The sequence below is a fragment of the Fukomys damarensis genome, unplaced genomic scaffold, assembly GCF_012274545.1.
Source record: "Fukomys damarensis isolate Sample0158 unplaced genomic scaffold, DMR_v1.0_HiC HiC_scaffold_39, whole genome shotgun sequence".
Classification (NCBI taxonomy): Eukaryota; Metazoa; Chordata; class Mammalia; order Rodentia; family Bathyergidae; genus Fukomys; species Fukomys damarensis.
The window spans coordinates 67215506-67243374 of NW_022900951.1; the positions used below are offsets into that span (position 1 = coordinate 67215506).

The 27869-nt window shown below is 36.7% G+C and overlaps 1 protein-coding gene across 1 annotated transcript; it reads left to right on the forward strand.

Moving 5' to 3' along the window:
* Positions 1-27485, forward strand: LOC104854392 (potassium voltage-gated channel subfamily S member 3). Its single transcript, XM_010612880.1, is given in 5 exon segments — positions 1-163; positions 166-739; positions 1072-1251; positions 1253-1461; positions 27124-27485. Coding segments are annotated over 5 exon segments (1488 nt in total).
* The last annotated feature ends 384 nt before the right edge of the window (positions 27486-27869 follow it).

The following is a 27869-nucleotide window of genomic DNA, read 5'->3' on the forward strand; positions in this document are numbered from 1 at the left end:
ATGGTGTTTGGTGAGTTTTTCTGTCACCACGGACAAGGCAAGGAACTGGTGAACTTGAACGTGGGGGACTTTAAGCAGTCTGTGGCTCAGAGAACCTTGCTGCAGTTCCCTCACACCCACCTTGGGAAGCTGCTCAGCTGCCACTTGGTAGAGGTCATCCTGGAGTGTGTGATGATTACAGTGTGGCTGACAAAGAGTACTACTTCGACCTGAACCCGTCCTTGTTCAGATATGTTCCGAAGTTTTATTACATGGGGAAGCTGCATGTCATGGAGGAGCTGTGTGTGTTCTTATTCTGTCAGGAGATAGAGTACTGGGGCATCAACGAGCTGTTCATTGACTCCTGTTGTGGCAGTTGCTACTAGGAACACAAGGAGGAGAGCCAACACAAGGACTGGGAGCAGAAAAGCAATGACACTAGCACTGACTCCTCCTTTGAAGAGTCTTCTCTCTTCGAGAAGGAGCTGGAGAAGTTTGACCACCTGCAATTTGGTCAGCTCCAGAAGAAAATATGGATTCGCATGGAGAACCCAGGGTCTGCCAAGCTGATGGCTGTCTCATCCTTGAGTGTGGTGCTGGCCTCCATCTTGGCCATGTGTGTGCACAGCATGTCAGAGTTCCAGAAGGAGAACAGAGAGATGGACCACCCCATGCTGGAGGGCTTGGCGATTGCATGCATTGCTTGCTTCACTGGGGAGCTTGCCATCTGGCTGGCTGCTGTTCCCTGTCAAAAGAAATACTGGAAGAAACTGCAATAATACATAAGATCCTAATAAGATTAGTGACATTGTGAAATGGGAAGAAAGGGGCTAAAGGTGTAGGGAAGGTGGGATGGGTAGGGGAAGGGTTATAAGGGAAAAGAAAAAAATGTGAGATAATGGAAAGATGGAAATAAAGTGTTTGTAGATGGGGAGGGGAGGAGGGAGTGAAGGGAGGGCAGGAACAAGGGGGAAAAATGAGAACCAAGACCTGTCATGTAAAGGTACATATCCCAACAATGAATGTAACTGTACTGTATCCCTAAAATGTACCAATAAACTCAACTAAAGTTGAAAAAAAAAAAAAGAAATCCTGGAAGAATCCTCTGAACGTAATTGACTTTGACCCTATCATTCCCTTCTATGCCACTCTGGCAGTAGACAGCAAGGAAGAAGAGAGCAAGGACATCGAGAACATGGGCAAAGTGGTCCACATTCTCCAGCTCAAGTGGATTTTCCTCATTCTGAAACTTGCTCAACACTCAGTAGGACTTCAGTCTTGGGGACATGCATAGACACAGCTACCATGAGGTTGGGCTGTTGCTGCTTTTCCTGTCTGTCTGCGTCTCCATCTTCTCCGTGCTTATCCACTCTGTGGAGAAAGATGACCGAGGATCCAGCATCAGTAGCAACCCCAACCTGGGACATTTATGCCCAGAAGGTTCATGTCTTCATCGTCAGCCTGCCCTCTGTGGGCATTGTGGTGAGTGACCCTGACTCCACAGATGCCTTGAGCATCGACGACAAAGTGGATGCTGACAAAATGGCATCCCCAAAGAACTACACAGTGCAGTGAGCAGGGGCATCTGTCCCTGTATTTGTGTCCTTTCCTGACATTAGGTTAACAGAGCTTTATAAAACTCAGTGGTTTGTTAAACTTATTTGCTTCTCAGGGTGTAACTTCTAGCCATAGTTGGACATTCATTGCTGAATTCTGAGATGATAGAATTATCTTTATTTTTATCAATGAGGCCAATTAAATGCTTTGTTCTGAAATTAATTTTTTACAAGAGAGAGTTGTATATGGTTTTGGAAAAAAAAGTACATGATATTGGATGGGATTTGTTGCTACATTTTTGCCTTATTCTGCATTGTCATTACTCACATTGAGCTAACTGTGAATTACTAACCAGTAAAATCAGAGGTCCAGCTGATGAAGGTGACATGCCTGTAAGATCCACACATTGAGACAATGCATGTAAGTCTATGTTCATATTCTAGACATGGAAACTAGGAGCCTAATAAACTTCCTAATTCAATTTTAAAAAGTGGTAAGAATGATGGGATAAGTGTGTTTGAAGTTAAGGGGTGTATTTTGAGGGAAGTTAATGACAATGTGTCTCGTAATAAATTTTCTTAAAACTTAAACAGTCACCATATATTTTGATCACCCTTGTAAGATCTTGGACCAGGCATCTAATTGAGTGTTATGCTGCCTGGCATATATGAGGCCCTGGGTGCTAGTCCCAGTACCACACACCTGAACACACACATATAAGCAAAAACAAAAACAAAAAAAAATAAGTAGTTATAGGATAAATGGACAATACGAGGCCTAGTAAAGTGCTGGGTGCCCAGTTGAAGTATTTAGGTAAATCCCATTTTAATAAAATACACTGCTGGAGAGTCATTCTTTAAAGTCCTTCTCATGAGTTGAAATTCAAGTACTGTATATATTTCATCCTGAATGCATATGTAGTTTTCCAATCATGTTTTATTGGCATCTTTGGAAGTCTTTAACATGCAGTTAAATTAGGCAGGAAGTGAAGTTAATCAGTCCTTCTCCAACCTTGAGGCCAGAGTTCCTCAAGTTCCTTTAATAGGAGAAGTCATGTTTGAGGACCTTAAAACTTTAGGCATCCAAATTTAGAAGGATGGAACCCATGAAGGCATCTACAAAGCTCGTATAAATAGATTTAAAATATACTAAACCTAGATGATGACACTGGCACATTAAGTTTCAAATTTATGAGTTTTTTGCCTGCAAGATAAATGGGCAATACTGAAAGCTGTGCAACTAATGTTCACTTGTCACACTTTGTTCATAAGAAACTGCTCAGGATTTTCTCCTTTCTCCCCTTCCTCTTGAAGTTTCAAGGGCATGCTTGTCATATTGTTTCACTTTGATACAGGTAGTTTGCACATTAGTAGGTTGTAAGAGTTCTCCTCTATGTCTAGTCCACTCTTCAAATGCTGAAGTCCTTTCAGGTGTTAGGTCAAAGTGTTTTTTCTCAAGCCAATGATTCCAGAGAAGCATAGACTCTGGGTGTTAGAAATGAAAAAAAAAATCTTTTTGCTAATCTTTAAAAAATGACCCCATTTAGCCGAGTTTAAATCATGCTGTCAAATCCTTCTGCCTGAACCTCAGCTCTTTCCCCATCCCAGATACTTGAATATGATTCCAAGGCCTTCTCTAAACACTCTGCTTCTTGTATGTCTGTGTTGCTGAAATGTATATTCAGACTTTGTCTCCTCTCCATTTCCCTGTTATTACTTTTCAGCATTTCTTCTCCTACAAATTTTCTAGTTATTTCCCTTGGGGAAAGTTACAGTTTGTATACACTGAAAATGAAATTTTGATAAAAATATTCAAATGTAAATGATAATTAACTGGAATCACACTTATTCTGTTACATATACTACTTTAAGCAATTTATTAGTGGTGCATTGCACACATTAATTCTTGTAATCATACAGAATCCTGTGAGGAAGATACTATTATTATTACGTTATTTTATTTTTTAAGTGTTTTGAATTTCCAATTTTATTTCTGTTAAGACAATGGAAGCATCAGAAAATATTCACTTGGTAATTGAAATTATAAAGAAAAAGCCAGGTAAGGTGATACACCCCTATAATCCCAGCACTCTGTGAGACTGTTATAGGAGGATCGCAAGTTTGAGCTAGCCTGGGCATTTTAGGGAATTAGAGAGACCTTGTCTCAAAATTTAAATGTGAGAAGGGGTGGGGTAGCTCAGTGCAAAGGCTCTGGATTCAAATCCCAGCATAAAAAGGCAATTTAGGGACTTAACAAATGAAACAATTCTCATTTAAAATTAAGAGTAACTTTGAAAAGCTTATAAACATTGTTTTCCTATAGATTAATTTATTACATTTAATACAATCTGTTCAATTACCTTTTATGTTAACTCACTGTTTTAAATTAATGACCATCCTGGATTGTTCTTTATTTGAAAAACTATTTTCAGGCTTATGGGTGCGTGTCTGCAATCCTAACTACTTACAAGGCTGAAGCAAGAGGTTTGCAAGTTGGAGGACAGCTTGGGCAACTTAGCAAGATGACACCAGTCCTTCAAAAAATAAGTTGTTTCCAAAGATTCATACCTTTATATCTGAACATTCCATTCCTGGCTTTTTCAACATTATTCTTTGTGTGAAATGAAGACCACAATGTTCAAAGTAACATTCATGATAGCTCCAACTTGGAAGTTATATACATCAGCCGTAGATTTGATAAGTTGTGTTTCAGTCACAACATAAAATGCTCATTCTCAGTCTGCTTCCAAAACTTGATTTGGTGCTAGAAGAATGAGATAATGAAACACAGATAATGAGCCAGGTGTTATAGTGCATTCCTAAAATCTGTGGAGCATTATCTTCTGCCACCAATGGAGCTGAAACAGTCAATTTTGTATAAATTCAAGTTCTTTGTCTCATAGAGTTGAAGAATAAATTTATAGATAGAAGAATTAATTTAGGAAAGCATTTGTTAGAAATAATAGTAAGAAAAAAAGCTCTTGGTGGATACTCAAGAGGGAATTCTGAATAGAAGTCCAATGTGCCTTCTTTGTTTTTGCCTTAAGTACACAAGGACTTCTTTTAAACTGGTATATTTGTGGGTTTAGGGTTCAAAGGAAATTAGTTATTTAGCTTATTCACAGGAAACTGAGTTCAAAGGAAACTAGTTATTTTTCATTTTTAAGTGTTTCCAAGTTCAGTCCAGAGATTAGGGAGAAATTGGCAACTAAATTAGCTTGTCTTCCTGGGAGGAAATGTCTTTACTTCCCTTCTTGTTTTAACTTTTGTTCTTCTTGTGTTTATCTTCTGTTTAAGGTTTGCTTACTTGATTGAATTGGCTCAACCCAAGGAGGTTATTTTCTTCTATCTTCCCCCATGCTTAGGCTGTTCTAACTACCTTACATATAATAACTAAACTAAACTACTACATTATCTCCTTCTGAAAGAGTGTTCCTAACTGCTGTTAGGGGAGAAAGGGTGAAGACTGAATATTGCTATTTCTGGCAGAGAGCGGTCAGTGTAGAAGACACTGAAGTAAGGGATTTTCTTCAGAGAACTAATATAAGGAGCCCTTGATGGAGGGTAAGTTGAGGTTCAGAAGCTATGAACTCTCTTCAGAGGGTCAATCTAGTAAACCTTGGTAAAAGAAGTCTGGCACATTGCTTGCTTTATCTGTGTGACAATTTGAAGTTTGACAGTTTCTAGGGAAGAAGAAACAAATTTTATTATTGAGTGAAGAAGCCTAGTCCAGACATTATTTTTAAGAGACTGGAGTAGGGGTTGCAACCAAATGGGTCTTAGATCTGTCTCTTCTGGGAGGCTTTCTGTAAGTCTGATTTGTTTTTTTATGATTTTAAGGTCTCTTCTACCTGATGTGATTTATTCATTTAAATACAGCAAATTTTATTTGTGAGTGATCAAGCTTTTCCAGTTTTGGCTGTAACAAAATAAAGGACTCTATAGTTTTGAAGGACTATTTCTTTTTTGGGGGAGGTTCACATTTCCTTATGGTGTTGGTTTCCAGGTTCTTCTTCTTTTACTCATTGAGTTTATTGGTACATTTTTGGTATACAGTACAGTTACATTAATCATTGGTAACTTGTACCTTTACGTGATAGATCTTGGTTCTCAGTTTTCCCCATACCTTGCCCTCCCTTCACCCTCTCCTCCCTTCCCTACTTACAAAAACTTTATTTCCATTTTTTCATTTTCTCATATTTTTTTCTTTTCCCTTATTACCTTTCCCCCACCCTTCCCACTTCCCCTACACCTTAGCCCCTTTCTTCCTATTTTACCTTGTCAATTATACCATTAGGATCTTATGTACCATTATAGTTTATTCACACCAGAGAAACTATTCAGTATTTATACATGTGTGACTTATTTATTTCACTTAAGAATATGACCTTAATATGAAGGACTATTTCAACTAAGGAGTGTAAAGTCTGTTGTTGTGTTCATATTGCTGCCACTGTGGCATTTTTAGCCTCTGAACAGTAACAGTGCTAAATTACAGGCATAGCTAGAGACAAACATTAGGGGTTAATATAGTGATGGGGGGTCCCTGTTTATATCTAGACTGTATTACTATTATTTTCTATGTATCTTTTTGGCTACTTAAGGCCAAATTAAAGTGAGACCTCTGTTAATTAAAATTAACCCCCCCTCCAAACAGTTAAGAGTCTCCGCAGGGATTTTTTTTTTTTTTTTGGTGGTGGCAAGCTTAGAGCCTTTTAACTTTTATCAATGTTATCTGCCAGGATCCTTGACCATATGGCTTCCCATGGAGTTATGGGAGATATTTCACTCTTTTAGTACACAATGTACTGGTTAATGCCTGTCCTCTGGGGTTCAACAATAACTCTGTTCAAGTGACTGAGTGACTACCAGAGTTATAGGATCTTTTTAGAGAGGTTCCCTCATGTCCTGAATCCTTGTTGACCTTGGAGAGCCAGGGCCAGGATATTGGCTGTCCTCTTAGACAAATTATCTATCTATCTATCTATCTATCTATCTATCTATCTATCTATCTATCTATGGCTTTGGTCTCTATGCCTCAGTTGTTGAACACCAATAAGGTCAACAACACCAGTATTGAAATGGGAATAGTGGGTTTAACTACCATAATTTTATCTGGATATGATGCACTTTGAATTATAAAGTATAGCCAGACAACTTATGTCTTTAACAATCACAGCTGTCTTAAAGGTCAAATTTCTGCATACTGTTAACAAATAACAATTACAAAGCTTTATATGGAAAACTTCAAAACATAGCATTTTCGTATAATAATGATGACAGCTTACCAGGTACTTTACATTTTTGTTATCATCTCTGAAACATATTTAAATCTCTATTTACCAATCAATTGCCTCTAATCAAAAGTTATTAAATGACATAAATAAACCACTATATGTTTGTTATGTTCAAAAATAAAATGCCTTTTAAGTAGAATGTAGTTGTTTATAGATGCATTTTATAGGTTATTAATGCCTAATCTCTAATTACTAGACTGACATTTTCTTGATTGTATGCTGCTTAGGTACATCTAACTGGTATAATGTAATTATAAAACAATCACATAATCACAAGCCTGAAAAAGTGTCTACGTTATCTGGCTGTCTGTCTCATGTTGGATTGGTATGCATATTTCATTACAAGTAGCTGCAATATAAGCAAAGAAAAGCAAGATGCTTAAGCCTGAAAAAATTTACCATCATAAACAATTTAGCTTGGTGTTCATCAGTATGTGCCTTAGTTACTTTTCTCTCCTTGCTGAGACAAAATACCCAACAATCAAAGTTAAAGGGAAAAGGGTTTATTTAGCTCACATTTTTTAGTGGTTTCAGTCCATAATTGGCTGGCTCCAAGGCAGGGGGGCGCACGACAGAGCAACATCACGGAGGAGAACTAGTTCATGGTTCCCTTCGGTTGCAAAAGCAACAAAGGACCTTAAGAGCCTCTTCCTGGCCCTTTTATCCTGTTCAGACTACTTAGGGTGGATAGTACTCACATCCTTAATCCTAGTGCTGTTGAGCCTACAATTGCATCAAGAATCAGTTCCAGCATCACACACTCTCAATAAAGTCACCTCTGTAAAAGCCTATGAGCACATGAGGCTTTGGGGGGATATCCAGACACAAACCATAACAGTATGATAAAACATTTTCCTATAAATGATGCAAATTATCCTTCTTTGTGGCAGGTTAGTACTCCATTGTACTTCATTCATTTTGTACCGTACTGTATTCCTGAATTTGCTTATTAATTCTAGGAGTCCTTTGGCTGATTTTTTGGGGTCTTTTAAGTAGGCGATCGTTTCATTTTCAAATAATAATTTGACTTCTTCCTTTACTAACCATATCTTTTTTTATTTCTTTCTCTTGCCTGATTACTCTGGCTAATGTTTCAAGTACTATATATTTTTAAAAAGTTTTAATTTTATTCATGCAATTTAGATTTACATAAAGATTGCATTTATCATAGGGAATTTGTACCGTTACATTATGTATCTTGACTCTGTCCCTTCCCTTTAACCTCTCTCCCTCTACCTTATTTATAAAAGCTTCATTTCCATTTTTCTTTTTTCTTCCTTCTTTCCTCCTTGCTTCGGTTTTGCTCTGTGTTGTGCTCCATTTGTTCATCTTCTTTGTCATTTCCCTCCCAATTCCCAGAGATCTACTTCCTTTTTTCTCTTTGCCAAGGTGTTATTTTACAGGTGTCTGTACTCCAGGTCTCAGGCTGTAATTTGTATTGATTGCTGCTCTGCCATTTTGGTGTTCAGTTATATTTTCAATAATGTACTCTTATTTGCTCTGTTTACACATTCTTACAGAAGAAAATTAATAAAAATCAAATTCAATAATTGCAAGGTGTTTTCATGGTGCTGGAAATATACATACTCCAAAGTTTATATTTTCTCAACCAGAGAAAAATACCTATTTCTCTCCTACCCGTAAATAAGGGATATGTCTCTTTATTTTTTTTTTCCTTTCAGAGCTAGAAATTTTGCCAACAAGAATAAATTGAGACTCTAGCTCTGTGCAGTTTTAACTCCATTCAGCACTGGTTTGAAATAGTTACCTTAACAACAAATTTCCCCAGCTAAAATACTCTCAATGAAAACGCACAGAGTAAACTGGGCATGGTGTGCACACCTGTAATCTCAGCACTCTACAAAAATGAGGCTGGAGGATGACAATTCCAGGTCAGCCTGGAAAACTTAGCAAGATCTTGTCTCAAAGTAAAAAATAAACTAGTGGCTGGAATTGTAGCTCAGTTCAACGGCCCTGGTTTCAATTCCCAGTACAGTGAGTCCCAATTTAAGAACATTAGATTTGCGAACTTTCACAGATACCAGTGGACCTTGTTTGTTTTTTTTAAATTTAATTTCTTAGTACATTCTAGGTAGACAGCACAGCTACATTCATTACTGGGATCTTGTACCTCTACATGCCAGGTTTTGGTTTTCATTTTTCCCCTGGACCTTGGTTTTTTAGTACTTTACATTGTACATTTGTGTCAAAGGTGTATAAGACTCACATTGTTGGACTTATGAATGAATATAACTTATGAACTAATATTAGTACATACTATAGTGAAAAAAGTAGGACAAAATTTTAACAAGCTTTCAAACAGACTTACATATTTTTATTAAATTAAATGAATACATAAATAAAATATTTTTGTTTGGAAAAAGTATTCATTATAATTTTATTTTTTATTTTATTTATTTAGTTTGGTACCAGGGATTGAACTCGGGTCCTCGAGCTTGCAAGGCAGGTGATGGAACCACTGAGCTAAATCCCTGGCCCCATTATAATTTTAAAACATAGTCATTATAGTTGTGTAACAAATAAGTTTATTATGGTTCATTTAAACAAACATAATAGAAATATTAGTCACTGTTTACATGTAAGAATATGTTTTAAATCCTCTGAGTGTCTGAAGCTGTGGATAGTATCAAATAACACAAGTCTCTTCCTATGATAAAGTTTACTTTGTAAACTATGCACAGTAAGATATTAACACTAATAACTAGTACCAAAATAGAACAAATACAAAAACATATTGTAATAAAAATTTTGTAAATATGGTGTCTTTTCTCTTGCTTTTTTAAAAAAATTAATTTTATTGGTACATTTAAGATATACAATATACTGATATTGTTGGAAAATTGTACCATTCCAGAATCAGTCATTGCTCTTATTTTTTTCCCATCCCCCTGCCCTCCTTATCTACAAAGACTTTGTTTCCATTATTTTTTATTTTCTCATATTAATTCCATTCCTTTCCCTCACCCCTCCCATTTCCCTTTCCCCTTTGTCCCTTTTCTTCCTATTTCTATTATCTATTATACCTTTGAGCTCTTATTTACATTTTCAGTTTCTCACACTAAAGAAACTCTTTGGTACACATGTGTGTCTTATTTATTTAACTTAAGAGTATGGGCTCAGTGTGCATTCATTTAGCTATAAATGTCTCTAATTTATCATTTTTTATGGCTGAGTAGTACTCCATTTTCTTTTTCTTTTTTTTTCAGCTTTAATTGAGTTTATTGATACATTTTAGGGATACAGTACAGTTACATTCATTGTTGGGATCTTGTACCTCTACATCCATTTTATTTTTAAAAATCATTTTCTTTATCCAGTCTCCCACTGATGGGCAGTTGGGCTGCATCCAAGTTATAGCTATTACAAATTGTGCAGCTATGAACGTGGATGCACATGTATCACTGTGGTATGATACTTTGAATTCTTTGGAGAAGATACCCAGCAGGGGAATAGCTGGGTCAAATGGGACTTCTAATCCTAGTTCTTTAAGGTATCTCCATACTGATTTCCACAGTGGTTGCACCAGTTTACATTCCTACAAACAGTGGAGCAGTGTTCCTCTTTCCCCACAGCCCCAGCAGCATCAGTAATTGGTGTATTTCAGGATAGCAGCCATTCTTTCCGGGGTGAGGTGGAATCTCAGTGTTGTTTTCATTTGAATCTCTCAAATGACCAGTGATGTTGAACATTTTTTCATCTGTTTATTTGGTATTTCTACTTCTTTGTCTGAGAAATGTCTATTCACTTCAGATACATTTGTTTGGACTGGGACTTTAAATTTTGTGAGGTCTGATTTTTTTAAGTTCTTTATTTTTTTAGATAGTAGACCTTTGTCTGAGGAAGAAATGGTGAAAAGTTTTTCCCATTCTGTGGATTATCTCTTCACATTGTTGGTTCTTTCTCTTGCTGTTCAGAAGCTTTTTAATAAGAAGACATCCACTTTTTTATTGTTTCTGCTAGTTCATGGGGAACAGGTTTTGTTCATAAAATCTTTTCCTACACCAGTATCTTCAAGAGTTCTACCTCACCTCTCCTCCAGCAAATTTAGTACTTCTGTTTTAATATTTAGATCTTTAATCCATTTCTATTTTAGTTTAGTGCATGGTGAGGGATATAGGTCTAGTTTTAATCTTTGGCAAGTTGGAATCCAGTTTTTCCAGTATCATTTATTAAAGAGGCTCTTTCCTCTAGTGAGGGTGTTTGGTTCCTTTGTCAAGCATGAGGTGACTGTGTGTGTCAGGAGTTGTTTCTGCATCTTCTAATCTGTTCCACTGGACCTCAGGTCTGTTTCTTTGCCAGCACCATGTTTTTTTTATTATTATTATTATCACAGCAGCCTTGTAGTACAATTTAAAGTTGGGGATTGTGATACTCCCTGTCATGTCTTTTTTTTTTCTTTACCCAGAATTGCTTTTGCTAGCCTAGGTCTCTTGTTCCAAATGCAGTTTGGGATTGTTTTCTCAAGGTCCATGAACTATGCTGCCTATATTTCATTTGGGATTTCATTGAATCTGTACAGTAGTTTTTGATGTATGGTCATTTTCACTATATTGATTCTTTCTATCCAGGATCAAGGGATGTCTGTCCATTTTCTTATATCCTCTTCAATCCCTTTTTTCAGAGTGTTATAGTTTTCAGAATAGATGTCTTTGGTTTCGTTCTGTAGGTAGATTCCTAGGTATTTCAATTTTTTGGATGCTGTTGTGAAAGGAATTCTTAGTCCTACTACTCTCTCAATGAGGCTGTTTTCCATGTACAGTGAAGCTATTGATTTTTGTGTGTTGACCTTGTATCGAGCTACTTTTCTGAATTTGGTTATTAATTTTAGAAGACTTTTGGTGGAGTTCATGGGATCTTCTAAGTAGAGTATCACATTATCAGCAAATAATGGCAATTTGACTTCTTAATATCCAATCTTTATTCATTTAGTTTCTTTCTCTTGTCTAGTTGATATTGCTAATGTTTCCAAAACAATATTGAACAGGAGTAGTGATAATGGACAACCTTATCTTCTTCCTGATTTTAATGTGAAGGATTCCAGGTTTTGACTATTTTTTTCCTCATTGAATTTATTGGTATATTTTAGGTATACAGTACAGTTACATTCATCATTGGGATCTTCTACCTTTACATGACAGGACTTGGTTCTCATTTTTCCCCTTGTCCCTGCCCTCCCTTCACCCCCTCCTGCCTTCCCTATTTACAATCACTTTATTTCCATTTTCATTTTCTCATGTTTTTTTTCTTTTCCTTTATTACCTTTCCCCTACCCTTCCCACTTCCCCTACACCTTTAGCTCTTTTATTCCCATTTCTCATTGTCAATTATATCATTAGGATCTTATGTACCATTATAGTTTTTCACACCAGAGAAACTATTTCATATTTATACATGTGTGACTTATTTATTTCACTTAGGAGTATATCCTGAATATGTATCCATTTTCCTATGAATGACTCTAATAGTTTTTGACTATTTAATATGATATTGGCTGTTGTTTTTCATAGATGACTTTTATCAAATTGAGGTAGAGATTGTCTATTGCAATTTTTTGAAGAGTTTTTATCATAAATGTGTGTCAGATTTTTAAATGCTTTTTCTGCATCTACTGAGATGATCATAAGGTTTTTGTCCTTTGTTCTATTAATATGGTGTATTACATTTATTGACTTGTGTATGTTGAACCATCCCTGCATCCCTGAGATGAATCCCACTTGGTCAGGGTGTATGATCTCAGTAATCACCTGTATTCTGTTTGTGAGCACCTTATTAACGATTTTTGCATCTATGTTCATTAGTGAGGTTGGCCTATAGTTCTCTTATTTGGTTGGGTCTTTCTCCGCTTTGGGGATCAAGGTGATGCTTGCTTGCAGGAATGAATTTGGGAGTATTGTTTCCCTTTCAATTTCATTGAAGAGTTTAAACAGGAGCGTCAGTAGTTCCTCTCTAAATGTCTTGTAGAATTCAGCAGCGAATCCATGAGGACCCAGACTTTTTTTAGTTGGTAAGTTTTTAATTACATTTTCAATTTAATTGATTGATATTGGGTTGTTTAGAATTTTTAGATCATCTTTGTTGAACTTTGGTAATTCATACAAATCTAGAAATCTGTCCATTTTGTCTGTATTTTCCATGCTGCAGGCATATAGATTCTTAAGGCAGATATTAATGATCCTCTGGTTTTCTGCCCTTTTCATTCCTATTTGCATGGATTTGGGCCTTTTCTTTGCCTTTTTTGATAAGGTTGGCTAAAAGTTTGTCAATTGTGTTCACTCTTTCAAAGAACCAGCTCTTGGCTTCATTGATTTTTTTTGTATTGTTCTGTTAGTCTCCATTGCATAAATTTCTGCCCTGATCTTTATAATTTCTTCCCTTGAATGATTTTTGGATTTGTCCTGCTCTTCTTTTTCTAAAAGCTTGAGGTTTAGCATCAGGTTCTGTAATTGAACTAGCTCTGTTTTCCTAATATGACTATTTATTACTATTAATTTTGCTCATAAGACTGCTTTCATTGTGTCCCATAGATTCTAATATGTTGTATTGTCATTGTCATTTAATTGTAGGAATTGTTTGATTTTTTCTTTAATTTACTCTGTGACCCATTTGTTATTCAAAAGCATGTTGTTCAATTTCCATGTGATTATGAAATTCTTGCAGTTTCTTTTGCTATTGAACACCAATTACAGTGCACTATAGCCTAATAATATACAGGGGATAACTGCAATTCCTTTGCACTTACTTAAACATGTTCTCTGATTGAAGTATGTGGTCTGTTTTAGAAAGTGATACATGTGCATCTGAAAAGAATGTGTATTCTGATTTTGTGGGGTGGAACACTCTGTAAACATTTGTTAAATTCATTTGTTTCAAGAGTTTGATTGAGTTCCGCTATTTCATTGTTTATTTTTTGTCTGGTTCATCTATCTATTTGTGACAGTGGAGTATTGAGGTGTCCCACAACTATTGTATTAGTGCTTATATGATTTTTCATGTCCTTTAGTATTTGTTTTATACAGTTGGGTGCACTTGTGTTTGGTGCATATATATTTATGATTGTTACCTGTTTACAAGGATATAGTGTCCTTCTTTGTCTCTCTTAATCATTGTTGGTTTGAAATCCACTTGATCTGCAAAGAGGATAGCTAATTCTGCTTTTTGAATTAAGTGTGTTTCTTTTATGCAGCATATTGTTTAATCTTTCTTCATGACCCATTCTGCCAGTCTATTTCTTTTGATTGGTGAATTGAGATCATTAACATGGATGGTTATAACTGATATGTATTGACTTATCCTTGTCATGACTTTTTGTTTTTGTTGGGTTCTCCCCTTTTGCATTTAATTTCTTATCATGCTTGATGGATTTATTCTGTTGCACTTCCTGGGGTTGTTATCCTCATTGTTTTTTCCTAGGATATTGTTTAAAATTGTTGGAATGCTGGTTTAGCATTCATGAAGTTCCTATGGTCTGCTTTGTCATGAAAGTATCTTATTTCTCCATCAATTTTGAAAGATATTTTGCAGGGTACATCAATCTGGGTTGGAGGCTGTTTTTCTGTAGGGCTTGAAATACTTTACTGCAAGATCTTCTTGCCTTGAGGTTTTTGTTGAGAAGTCTGCTGTGGTTGTGATAGGCTTTCGGTTGTGTGTGATTTGTTTTTCTCTAACCGCTTGTAGAATTTTTTTCTTCTGCTGGGTTTCTGGAATCTTTTTTTTTTTTCACATTGAGTTTATTGGTACTTTTAGGTATACAGTACAGTTACATTCATTATTGGGATCTTGTACCTTTACAGACAGGTCTTGATTCTCATTTTTCCCCTTGTCCCTGCCCTCCCTTCACCCCCTCCTCCCCTATCTTGCACCGACAGACAGGTCTTGATTCTCATTTTTCCCCTTGTCCCTGCCCTCCCTTCCCCCCCTCCTCCCCTCCCCATTTACAAACACTTTATTTCCATCCTTTCATTTTCTCACATTTTTCCCTTGTTATCTTTCCCCTACCCTTCCCACTTTGCCTACACCTTTAGCCCTTTTCTTCCTATTTCACATTGTCAGTTATCTCATTAGGATCTTATATACTATTATAGTTTATCCACACGAGAGAAACAATTCGGTATTTACACATGTGTGACTTATTTATTTCACTTAGGAGTACATCCTCAATATGTTTCCATTTTCCTATGAATGACTCTTAATTTATCATTCTTTATAGCTGAGTAGTATTCCATTTCATAGGAAAATCACATCTTCTTTATCCAGTTTCCAACTGATGGGCAAATGGGCTGTTTCCAAGTTTTAGCTATTACAAACTGTGCTGCTATAAACATAGGTTTGCATATATCATTGTGATATGATTCTTTTAATTCTTTTGGAAAGATACGAAGCAGAGGGATGGCTGGGTCAAATGGAACCTCTAGTCCCAGCTCTTTGAGGTATCTCCACATTGATTTCCATAGTAGTTTCACCAGTCTGCACTCCCACCAACAATGGTGAAGAGTTCCTTTCTCCCCACAAAGCAGCCGACATTTATTACTGTTTGATTTCTTGATAGCAGCCACTCTTTGTGGGGTGAGGTTGAATCTCAGTGTTTTCATCTGCATCTCTCGAATGACCAGTGATGTGGAACATTTTTTCATATATTTACTTGCTGCTTTGACTTCTTTGTCTGAGAAATGTCTGTTCATTTCAGATGCCCATTTTTGAATTGGGTCTTTATATTTGGGGGGGCTGATTGTTTTGAGTTCTTTATATATTCTAGATAATAGTTCTTTGTCTGAGGAGCAGCTGGTAATGATTTTTTCCCACATTGTAGGTTGTATCTTAGTTCTGTTGATGGTTTCTTTTGCAGTGCGGAAGCTTTTTAATAAGATGAGATACCTGTGGTACTGGCAAAGAAAGGGACCTTAGGATCAGTGGAACAGATTGGAAGAGACAAAAAAAAAAACAAAACAAAACCCAAAAAACCAAAAAAACCAAAAAAACAAAAAACCCTCCAGATATACTCAGCTATGTCATCTTTGACAAAGGAGCTGACCATCCTCAGTGGAAGAAAGATAGGCTCTTTAATAAATGGTTTTGGAAAAACTGGATCTCAACCTGCCAAAGATTAAAACTAGACTCTTATCTTTCACCATGCACTAAATGAAAATCCAAGTGGATGAAAGATCTAAATATTAAAACAGAAACACTAAAATTGCTGGAGGATATGTTAGGCAGAGCCTTGAAGACATTGGCATAGGAAAAGACTTTATCAACCAATCCTCATTAGTACGGGAACTAGCAGAAAGAATCAACAATTGGGATCTCATCTTGTTAAAAAGCTTCTGGAATCTTATTATATGCCTATGCATAGATTTTTTTGAACATGTTTATTTTGAGCCCTATATGCTTCACTTATCTTTATTTCAAATTGTTTCCCCCTACTTGGGAAATTTTCTACCATTACTTTTGTGAACAGGTTTTTTTGTCATGTGCACTCTCTCCTGTTTCCTCATTGACTCCGATCAGTCTTACATTATTCTTCTTTTCATCATCTAGCAGCTATTGGTTTGTTTTCTCATGGTCTGTTACTGTTTTTAAGAATTTTTTTTCATGATCACTAATTGCAATCCTATCTTCCATATCTCAAATTCTATCCTCACATTTGCTCATTCTGCTGCATAAACTTTCAATGGAGTTTTTAATCTCCTGGAAATCTGTTTGCATCTGTTTCATCAATTCCACTTGTTTTCTTTGTTAGGAATCCAATATGTTCGTCAGCTCCTCTATTTTTTTAAAAATCTGTATCTGCTTTATATTTGTTAATTATGTATTGCACTATGGAGAAATCTCTGCTATTATCTGAGAATTTATTTCCGATTTCATTTTTTCCAGATCCCTTTTTGTTGCCAGTTCAAGGAGTACAGGTAGTGCATTAATAGATTTTTCTATTTTGTTTCCCTTTGGGGTTGCCTTAGGAGATCTGGAAGTCTGGTTTTGGGACTTGTTTCCATGTGTTCTCATTTCAACAGATCCTGACTGCTGCGCCTGTGATGAGACAACTTTTTTCTCTCCCAGTGGTCTTCAATTGTCAGCAAGCCACCAAGAGGTCTGTTCTCTGTTGCTCACCAATCCACCAATTTCTGGATTCAGAATGGCTGCCTTCTGGATCCCTGATCTCACTTGTTGTGTGGGCAGGCTGCTGGCTTTGGCCTGAGCACACTTTAATGGTATCTAGATGTGCCTCTTGCTGGGTCTTCTATGTTCTTGTTGTCTGAGAGGGCCTTTGGTTGGGGGCTGTGCTCTGCAGTTCCTGTTGTCTGAGTAAGCTCCTGGCTAGGGTCTCCACCAGAGAGAGTATAGGGGCAAATTTCTGACTGAAGCTTATGCACCTATGTCACTCTTTTTGAGGTGGGCCCTTGGCTTAGTAGATGGCCTCTGGTGTTGGGGCAGATCCATGGCTGGAATATGTCTGCAGGTGGTCTCGTCTGGAAAATACCGCTGTTCCCCTGGAGTCTGAGTGCACTCACTTATGCTGTGGGGTGGCTCTCTGACTGATGCTTGTGTGCCTGTGCAGCTCTTTTCTGAATGTGCCTTGAATGGGCAGGTTTGTCCGAGCCTCTGAGATCAGGGTAGATTCCTGCCTGGGATCTGCCTGAAGCTTCCCTGGTCTGGACCACACTGCTGCTCCCTGGGATCTGCACACACTCACCAATGCCATGGGATAGCTTTTTCCTCTCTTAAAATCCCTTTACTGTACATCTTAGGTATCTCATCATAGGATTTTTTTCTTTGTTAAGTCATGAACTTTTACCTTTTCACTTAACAGAATTATTTTTGGTCTATCTTTGGGATATTCAAACTGCCATTTCTCTTTTACTCAGGGCTATTATTAAGTAAAATAAAGATTACTTGGACACAAACATCATAAAGTGATAATCAAGATGGCTACTAAGTGACTACTAGGCAAGTAGGGAGTACATAGACTGAATAGTTTCAAAACAGAATGACTGAGATTTTAAGTAGGGTGGGTTGGCATGGAACAGTATGGCAAAAGATTTTGTCACAATAATCAAGGTAGTGGGAAATTTAAAATGCATGAATTCTTTATTTCTGAAATTTTCTATTTAATTTTTTGGCATTCACTTAACTGTGCATTTCTAAAATATGGAAGGTGAAGGTAGATAAGCAGAGGAGTGCTGCTGGAAAGTATAACATATAGGAGAAACATTTATGAAGACATTGATGCTTAGATAAATAAAAGATGAAATTTTTTTAAGTAATGTGAAGATCCAGGCATCATCAAAATGATTCAGAAGTTATCAAAAACAAAATATTTTAACAAAAAATAAATGTTTAATTCACACTAACTTCTTAGATTCTGCTTCAGAATCAATAATAATGAACTGTAGTTTATTTTAAAGCAGATATAGGCATACCTCATAGACATTGTAGGTTTGGTTCCAGATCATCATAATAAAGCAAAAATTGCAATTCAGAGAGTCACACAAAGTTTCTTGCTTCTCAATGCATGTGAAAAGTCATATTTACATTATAGGTCCCTTAAGTGTATGATAACATTATGTCTAAAAATGTGCATAACTTAATTAAAACATACTTTATCGATAAAAGGTAAGAGGTAAGTACATGCTATTGGAAAAATGGTGCTGAGAGACTTGCTTGGCACAGTGTTTCCACAAACCTTAAATTTGTAATGACAAAAACAACAACAGAAAAAACCCTAATAAGGTCAAGAGTAAAGAAGCGAGGTGCAAGATGCTTGTACATCACATCTACATATTTTATACATTTGACAAGCATGTGTAGACATTTAGTATGAGCCAGGCACAGTGGATGGCACTTGATATACATTGATTAAAATACACACAATTTTTAAAACTTTCATTAGTACACATTTGCACTACATAATGAATACATTCACTGTAGAAATTGGTACATGTACATAACAGATTTCAATTCATTTCTTCCTCCTGTCCCCTTTTGTTTTTCCAGCATCCTATTCATTTATTTGTCCTATAACACCTTATAAAATGAATTACCTTACATACAGATTGACACCTAGACTAACAGGCCAAAGAACATATAAGAGATGTAAGAGAATATACACACAATTCTTAACCTGATTGAACCTTATACTAGGAGAGGACCTAAGACTATAGGATACAAACAACTGTAATACAAGAAAGCATGTTTTAACTCCCTTGAGAAGCATAAAGTTCTATGAGAGTTCAGATGAGGGAAAACTCATTTCTGGCTTGGAGTATGGTAATGAAGGAGTTTTTCATGGAGGTGAATTAGATTTTAGTTTTAAAAGTTGATTACGATGTGGGTGAGAGGACATAAGGAGGTGTGCAGCAACATAGGCTATGAAGAAAAAAATGACATAAACAGTAACATAATTTATTATAAGAGGTTCAACAGTAGTGGAAAGTAATGCCCATTTACTAGGAAATGGAATAATGTCAGGGATTATTGGAGGAAAGACAAAAAGGCAAATGAAAGGATTTAAGTAAGTCTAAGGAATTTGAAATTTAACTAGTATCCAGAGGGGTAGTAATGAACATTTCTAAAGAGTAGAATGAAACTTTAGAGAGAAGTCACCTGGTATACTAGCTGGATTGGAAGGGAAAATACCTGAAAATAGGAAGATTAAGAGTAATTGTTGCAACTATATAAAATATAATGGACAAACTAATGTGGTAACATTGAGAATTAGAAGGGATGGACAAGACAGTTATTGTTGAATGGGAATTCACAAAAATTAGTAACTACTTGGGACGAAGGTGTAATGTGTACTGAGAAATCAAAGGAGTCTCTGAAATATCTGTCATGTGACTACCTGCATGAAGAAAGAATTAAAAATGTTAGAGATGAAAAACAAAGACCATAAGTGGAAGGGGATAAAATATAATTTAGTTTTGATCATCTTGAGTTTGAGGTGACCATTGGATATCTAAATGGAGACATCCAATTTTAGAGGAGAGTTTCAAGAAAGCCAGAGATATGACTCAGGGAAATCTGTAAATTATGGCTCATTAAAGTTGTAGAGTTGATGAAATTGCCATAAGTAACAGTTCAGACATTAAGATCTTTAAAATTTCAGTGACAAGAGTAAGAACATAAGAAGGAGAAAGGTGCAGGGAAGAGGAGAAATAGATTATTGGGAAGTTAGAAAGTCAAGAGATAAAAGCTCAACAATTATATTGATATTGTAAAACTGCAGAGCATTAAGCAATGAAGATTTAGTAAATAACTTTGGATATGGCATTCAAGGAGTCAGTGATCATCTCTGGAGTAATTTCAATGAAATATTAAGCAGAAATTAAATTGCAAAACTTATGGCATTAAAGAAAGAAGGGAAACATTTACAAATAATTGTAGATTTTCAAAAAGTTTGTGAAAGGATAGTGACTACAGGCCAAGTGGATCTCACACTTTTTATCTGCATCAGAATCACTAGATTTCTTGTTAAAGCACAGTTATCTGGACTTCACTTCTAGAATTTCTGAAACAACAGTGCTTGGGTAATATAAAACTGTCCATTTTTATCAACTACCTAGATGATGCTGATTTTGGTGATCCAGGGGCCACACTGTGAGAATAACTTGTAAATGTTGGACAGTATTTTTATTTTTTGTCTTATTCACACCCCTGAAATATTTTATAATAAAAGAGAAAAGATCAAATAGAGAGGGACAGGCTGCAGATGTTAAAGAGAAAGGTAAGAATAAAATCGCCAGATTTATGACCTGAAGGAGGTGAAATCAATCAAGACATCAATAAAGGCAATGGAGGATGGATTTTGTTTTCTGAAAGATGAGAAAAGTAGGAGAAGAAGGGAGAGAAGTTGAACAACACTTTTTAGGAGAGAAGAGAGGTTTTGGAACTTCTATAAAATCACTATGTCACAGAGCCATACAGAAGGGAAAGCAATGGCTGATGAGTGTGAAGGAGAGGCCGGTTTGCAAAGACTAGAAAAAGAATTGGAGGAGCTGTTGAAGAGAATCCAATAAGGATTCAAAGAATGAATAAAAATATATCCAGTATCAGTAAAAGTCCAAATGAAATTGCAGTGGCTTGTTGGTAGAATGTGAATAGTTAAAAATACAGAAGATGCAGGAACAACCCCAAGTACATTAAACTACGTGGTCTTTGACAAAGAAGCACAAAACACACTGGAGAAACAGCCTCTTTAATAAATGGTGCTGGGAAAACTGGCTGTCCACTTGTAGAAGATTGAACCGAGACCTGTATCTTTAAATATATACCAAACTGAACTCAAAAGGGATCAAAGAAATGTTAAAACAGAAATGTTTAACCTACTGGAAGACAAAATAATCAAAAATCTTGGAGTAATAGGTATAGGTAAGGACTTTCTGAACAAAACCACGTTTGCACAAGAAATACATAATACTAACAGTCAAAAAATGGGATCATATCTAATTGAAAAGCTTCTGCACAAAAAAAGAACAACCAACAATGTGAAAAGACAATATACAGAATAAATGGGAAAATTTTTGCCTGGTACATGTCAGATTAATATCTAGAATACATAACTCAAAATATTGAATCCCCAAAATAAAAGACCCAATCAAAAAATGAGAAATTGAAATAAATAGATACTTCACTGAAGAAGTACAAATTGCCATTAAATACATGAGGAAAATGTTCAACATCACTGGCCATTAGAGAGATACAAATTCAAACACTACTCAGATTACATCTTAGTCTAGAAAGAATGGCCATCAATAAGAAATAACAAATGCTGGTGAGGCTGCAAGGAAAAAGGAACACTGTTGGAGGGAATGTAAAGTAATGAAACCACTTTGAAAAATGGTATGGAGATTTCTCAGAAAACTGAAATTAGGAATTACATTTCAAGCTATTCCCCTCCTAGACATCTTCCTGAAAGAGTTAGACAGCATACTACAGTGATACATGCATACCCATATTCACAGCAGCACAATTCACAATGGCTAAATCTTGAAAGCAGCTTATATGACCATCAAGAAATGAATGGATAGCTGGGGATTTAGCTCAGTGGTTCCGCTGCCTGCCTCGCAAGCACAAGGACATGAGATCGATCCCCGGTACCCCCCAAAAAACACAGAAAAGAAATTAATGGATAAAGAAAATGTGATATGTGTACACAATGGAGTACTACTCTGCCATAAAAAGGGATAAACTCCAGTCTTTTGTAGGAAAATGGATGCACATTGAGATGATAAAGTTAAGTGAAATAAAATCAGATATGGAAATTTAAATATTGCATGATTTCTCTTACATGAGAAATACAAAATATAAATAAGAGCAAAATAAAAGGTATATGATAGGAAGTAGAGAGATAGAGTTTTTCCAATTGGGAAGGGGATCAAGAGATGCTTGGGTTGCAGGAGGAAAAGGAAAGAGATGAAAAAGGAAATAAGGTTTATATGTGAATATACCAACCCCATACAAGGATTGTAAACAATATGTATTGCAGTCATGTACAAAAAAGTAAAATGAAGGGGGTCAAGTGATAGATGAAAGGGGAAAAAAAGGAAGGTTAAGGGAATAAAAACCATTAAGATATATCATGTACGTGTACCAATTCCCCACAAGGAACATAAACATTATGTATTGCAAACATGTACTCTGTCTTAAAAAAAAGAAAGACAAAGGCCTGGGGATATAGCATAGTAGTAGAACCACTTGTCTAGTACTCTTGAGGCCTGAGTTCAGCTCCCACTGTTGCAAGGAAAAATAATAATAAAATAAATAAAAACAAAAATCCCCTAAGTTTTGAAAGGAGATAATGCATTGAGAGACATAGTATTTAAAAGAAACGCATCTCCCTGTCTAAGACAATACTGCATATTGCATCATAGATTAAAATTTGGCAAGTGCTTATATTTAATGAGCAATTTTTTTTGTTGTTGTTGTTACCGGGAATTGAACTCGGGCAGGCCACCGAACCGCTGAGCTAAATCCCTAGCCTTTAATGAGTAATTTGAGAATTATATTTTTTGTATTTCCATTAGAAAACATTTAGTTTCCTGTAAGCATCTGATTTTAAACATTACTCTTTGGGTGTTGACTAATTCTCTTGCTCTGATGTTCCCTCTTCTCCATCATTCCCTTGCAATTCATCTTCAATTCAATATTGTAACTAAAATTAAAAAATGTCAATAAGATCTTTTTAAGAAAGTTTCCTAGAAAATATCGAGTGAGACTTTAGCCAGTTAACTCATCAGTTTTATAAATGCTTTCTTTCACATTTATTGCCTTGCCCAATGATTTCCTTTTATTGTTTGTCTAAAAATGGACCTTAGAGGGCTGGGAATTTAGCTCAGTAGTTCTGCTGCCTGCCTCTTCAGGCACAAGGTCCCGAGTTCGATCCCTGGTAGCAAATACATAAATAAGAATAAAAATGGATCTTAGAGGGCTCCCAGTAGCTTCTGATTAGAGGCCATATTAGAGGATACTACCTCAGTTGGCTGAGGGCTTCAAATACTCCTTTTATTATCTTGGAGTTTGCTTGAACACTCATTTTGAAAATCAGCCCCTTCAAATAACTGGATTTTTGTAGTCCATAGGCTTGAATGCATATGCATATATATTTAAAATTGTGTCTTCATTTCATTATGTCAAAGTTGAAATTTTGCCTAAATGCAGAGATGAACACCTTCCCTTCCAAATTGAAAGTACAAGCCACCCTCCCTTTTACTTTCATTAACTACTGCCTCCCACTATATGATTTTAAAGTGATTTTATAGGAGTTTACCCAATCTCCCTTCTTGCCTCCTAAGAAGTGTTTTCCAAATAACATTTGAAAAAATGTAAATTGCTAATTAAGGCTAGAAAGCTGGTATCATTTCAGTGTTGTGGTGGTTAGCTCTTGTCTGGTATTAATTGTCAAACGTTGAATATTTTCTTAGTTTTACTTCAATGCCTCTCATCTTCCAAGTGTACCCTTTTTACTGCAGCCTTTATGATTTTATATTGCTTCATTCATTTCCAAACTCACAGAGTATTGATATACAAGGTTTCCTCTGTCCTAATAGAAATCTATCCTTATTTAGAAATATATTTGGCTTGTGGAAGACATTAAAGTCAGAAAGGGATAAAAACAAACTTTCCATGTGGAATTTGATTGTCCTAATTTCAAAAAATGAATGATAAGAGAAATAGCAGTAATAGAAATAGAGTGTAATTGGAAGAAAAGGGCTAAAGATGTAATGGAAGTGGGAGGGGTAGGGGAAAGGAAATAAGGGAAAAGAAAAAAATAAGAGAAAATGAAAAAATGGAAATAAAGTGTTTGTAGATGGGGAGGGGAGAAGGGGGTGAAGGGAGGGCAGGGGTATGGGGAAAAATGAGAACCAAGAGCTGTCATGTAAAGGTACAAGATCCCAATGATGAATGTAACTGTACTTTATACCTAAAATGGACCAATAAACTCAATGAGAAAAAAATAGACTAATCAAAAGATAAAAATAAAGGTACAATCCCAATGATGAATGTAACTGTACTTTATACCTAAAATGGACCAATAAACTCAATGAGAAAAAAATAGACTAATCAAAAGATAAAAAGAACCTAAGAAGAAAACATCTAGAATCTGAGATCTAGATGATGAAATTTTAAAATTTACAAGTATCACATCAGCAAATTATTAAATTTATTTTCTACAGAACTGCAAAGGGAAGAATTTTAGTAATGAAACTAAGGGTCTTTTGTTCATTAAAAGTGTGTAAGGGACATTAGCCCTTCAATGATCACTGGCCAATTTCAGTCCCTAAGATTTCCACTAGCATTTGAACTTTAATTTCTGTTAATAATTAAACTTTTACTGTAATTCTCACAGAGAACATTAAATAATGACATTTAATTCATGCTTCTAAAATGTTCAAAGTATGTTTGTTCTCAATGTAAAAATAATTACAGCCCAAATGAACGTACTATCTTTCCTTATTTTATTTTAGAATTTCTTAAATTTGAAACATCAAAATATTTACATGATAATCTATTACTGAAGACACCAAATAACTCCATGAATAAAAAGATATAGATAAGGTGGGTACTTCTATGCACAGGGAGCAGTTTATGCTTTGGATTTTTAATCCAATTAGTTAATTGAAATAACACTTTCCTATACATCAAAAGTGTTCACCTGGAAATTTTAATCACAATACATTTTGAGGTGAATTATTTCAACATATAGTTTAATGGCCGTTTCTGTCAAAACACCTGTTGAAGAAATTGGAAGTTTCTTTTTTTTTTAAATTTTATGCATTTTTGTCTTTGCTGTGTTTTTGAGAACCACTGCTTTGCATTGAAGCTTTTCTGCTTCCACTCTCTTCACAATTGGCCTTCTTTGCACCTTATTTTCTTCTCACAACTGTAGTAACACAGCAAAAACAATTTGATGCCTTTAAAAATATTTTGTGGCTTCATACATTTCCATTTATTGTGTTAGAGTAATTTATTGCTGTATTAGAAAAGCAGCTTTCACCATAACACCTTAGCATTTTGACCTCATACAATTTAAAATTGAAATAGGATTCAAAGGGAGGTTTTTTTAAAATTATTGACACAGTAATTGTACACATTAATGGGCTTCACTGTGACATTTCCATACATCTACCTATCGTATCATCTTCACCCTCCAAAGAGAAGTGAATACATGGTTGATGAAGTGGCAAAGGAGAAAATATTTTCTAGAAAAATAAAGAGACATCCAATTTAGCACATTTATGACTTATTAAAGGAGCACAAATATCTTAGGCACACTCCTCCTCTTTGATATTGCTAAGTGGAATTAGGGAAAAATCAAATTCACTCAGTTTGTAAAAATATTTATATTCTAAAAGAATGTCAGAGGACTTGCCTTAGCTATGTAGTTGGTAACGTTTTGAAGATATACTCCTAAGTGAAATAAATAAGTCACACATGTGTAAATACCGAATAGTTTCCCTGTTGTGAATAATCTGCAACAATGCATAAGATTCTAATAAGATTACTGACATTTAGAAATGGGAAGAAAGGAGCTAAAGGTGTAGGGAAGGTGGGATGGGTAGGGGAAGAGTAAAAAGGGAAAAGAAAAAAAATGTGAGAGAATGAAAAGATGAAAATAAAGTGTTTGTAGATGGGGAGGGGAGGAGGGGGTGAAGGGAGGGCAGAGGTAAGGGGAAAAAATGAGAATCAAGACTTGTCATGTAGAGGTACAAGATCCCAACAATGAATGTAACTGTACTGTATCCCTAAATGTACCAATAAACTCAATTAAAGCTTAAAAAAAAAAAAAAAAGAAATGACTGGATTTCACTTTCTGAAATACTACGACCTTCCAGAGGAGAGAAGTACAGGAAAGGAGGTTTGATTAAAGCTCCTTTATACAACTTTGAATTGGGCATCTAACCGCCTTATGTTGTGTGGAAGAACGTACCTTTCCCTTGGAATGTACCCTGTTTAGATATTTTCCTCAATGTAAACTCTTAGTAAGTTTGTGGCACTTAAAAGGGGGAAAAGGAACCTTAAACTACCCTTTAGGACATGGAGCCCTAATCATTTGACGTTCAAAGCTCACAAGAGAGAGAGGGAAATACCACGTTTAAGAGTGCAAACCTTCGCCTTGCCCTCATATTCTGTAATGGCTGTTTTGAGATATTAAAGAAATTTTACAATAAATGTTGGCGGAGGGTAGGTTAAGGCAGGACAGTCCTGAGACGGAAGGATAGGGACACACAAAGCCTAGTCTATTCCAGGACAGTGGTGGAAATGCTATAAAATAAAGCATCCATTTGAGCCCACAAACCGAGTCTTAGTTCCCCAAATATTCATGGGCTTACCTGGCTCCCTGAAAGAGCATAGGAGTGGGTTAACGCGACCAGCAACTCTGACCTGACTGAGCTCGAGGCCCCTTCCACTCTGCCAGCACTGGCTCTTGAAGAATTTACCCCAAAATGCTAGGTGGGCTGGCGAGGAGCTGCGTTGGTTTACCTGCGAGCTCACTAAAATCTTTCTTCTGGAAGCCGGGCAAAGCCACTCATTAGCTCTTGCAGAGTTTGGGAGCAACGTGTACGTGGAATTGTAGCTGCCACCGTACTTTTCTAGAAGGAACTTGGGTGCGAAGTGGCTGGAGGAGGATTAGGTCCTGCTTTGAATTCCTCACTTTATATTAGTGGGTCTCGGAGAAGATGGATTTGTAGCATAGTCTACTTTGAGCGCTTTGTGTAACAAATGGACGGTCTCTCCTCAGACAGCAAGGCAAAAAGCTAAGCACCACACTGCCTCTTTAGCTCCAGAGAGCGCTGAACTGCCTCAGGTGGTCAGAGGCCGGCAAGGGAGTCTCCACCTCCTCATCAGCGGCAGCCATTCGGATCTCTCAGGCGCCGAGGGGTTGGGGCCCATTGGCTGGGGTCCGCTGCCAGTCTCCAGAGGGGGTGTGTTGAAGGTGGGGTCTCAGGCCGCCCGCGAGTCCCGGCTGCTCACTGTACGCTGGGTGGTGGGCGAGCTTCAGCGTACGCCGGGCTGCTGGGGACTTGTGAATAGTTCAGAGAAAGCTAGAACAAGCCACAGACGGAGTGAGGGTGAAGGAGTGCGAGTGCCAGGACTTAAAGGAGTTGGGGCGAGAAAGCGAGGGCCCGAGAACCCAAGATAAAAAAACGGAGTGACCATGGCTGTCTCGGCACCTCCGGTGATCTCTGCAACGTCCAGTGGCACCAGTGTCCTGGGGGGTTTATTTCGAGCCGAACCACAGTGCTCAACTCCGCGAGAGTCCGCTCGCCTCACCCCTAATATAATCAACAGCTTCGTGGCCAATAGCCACAACGGTGGCGGGTTCGGTAGCGGCAGTGGAGGCAGTGGCAACACCAACACCAACGAGTGCCGGATGGTCGACATGCACGGGGTGAAGGTGGCTTCATTCCTGATGGACGGTCAGGAACTGATCTGCCTACCGCAAGTCTTTGATCTTTTCCTCAAGCACCTGGTGGGAGGGTTGCACACGGTGTACACCAAGCTGAAGAGACTGGACATATCCCCG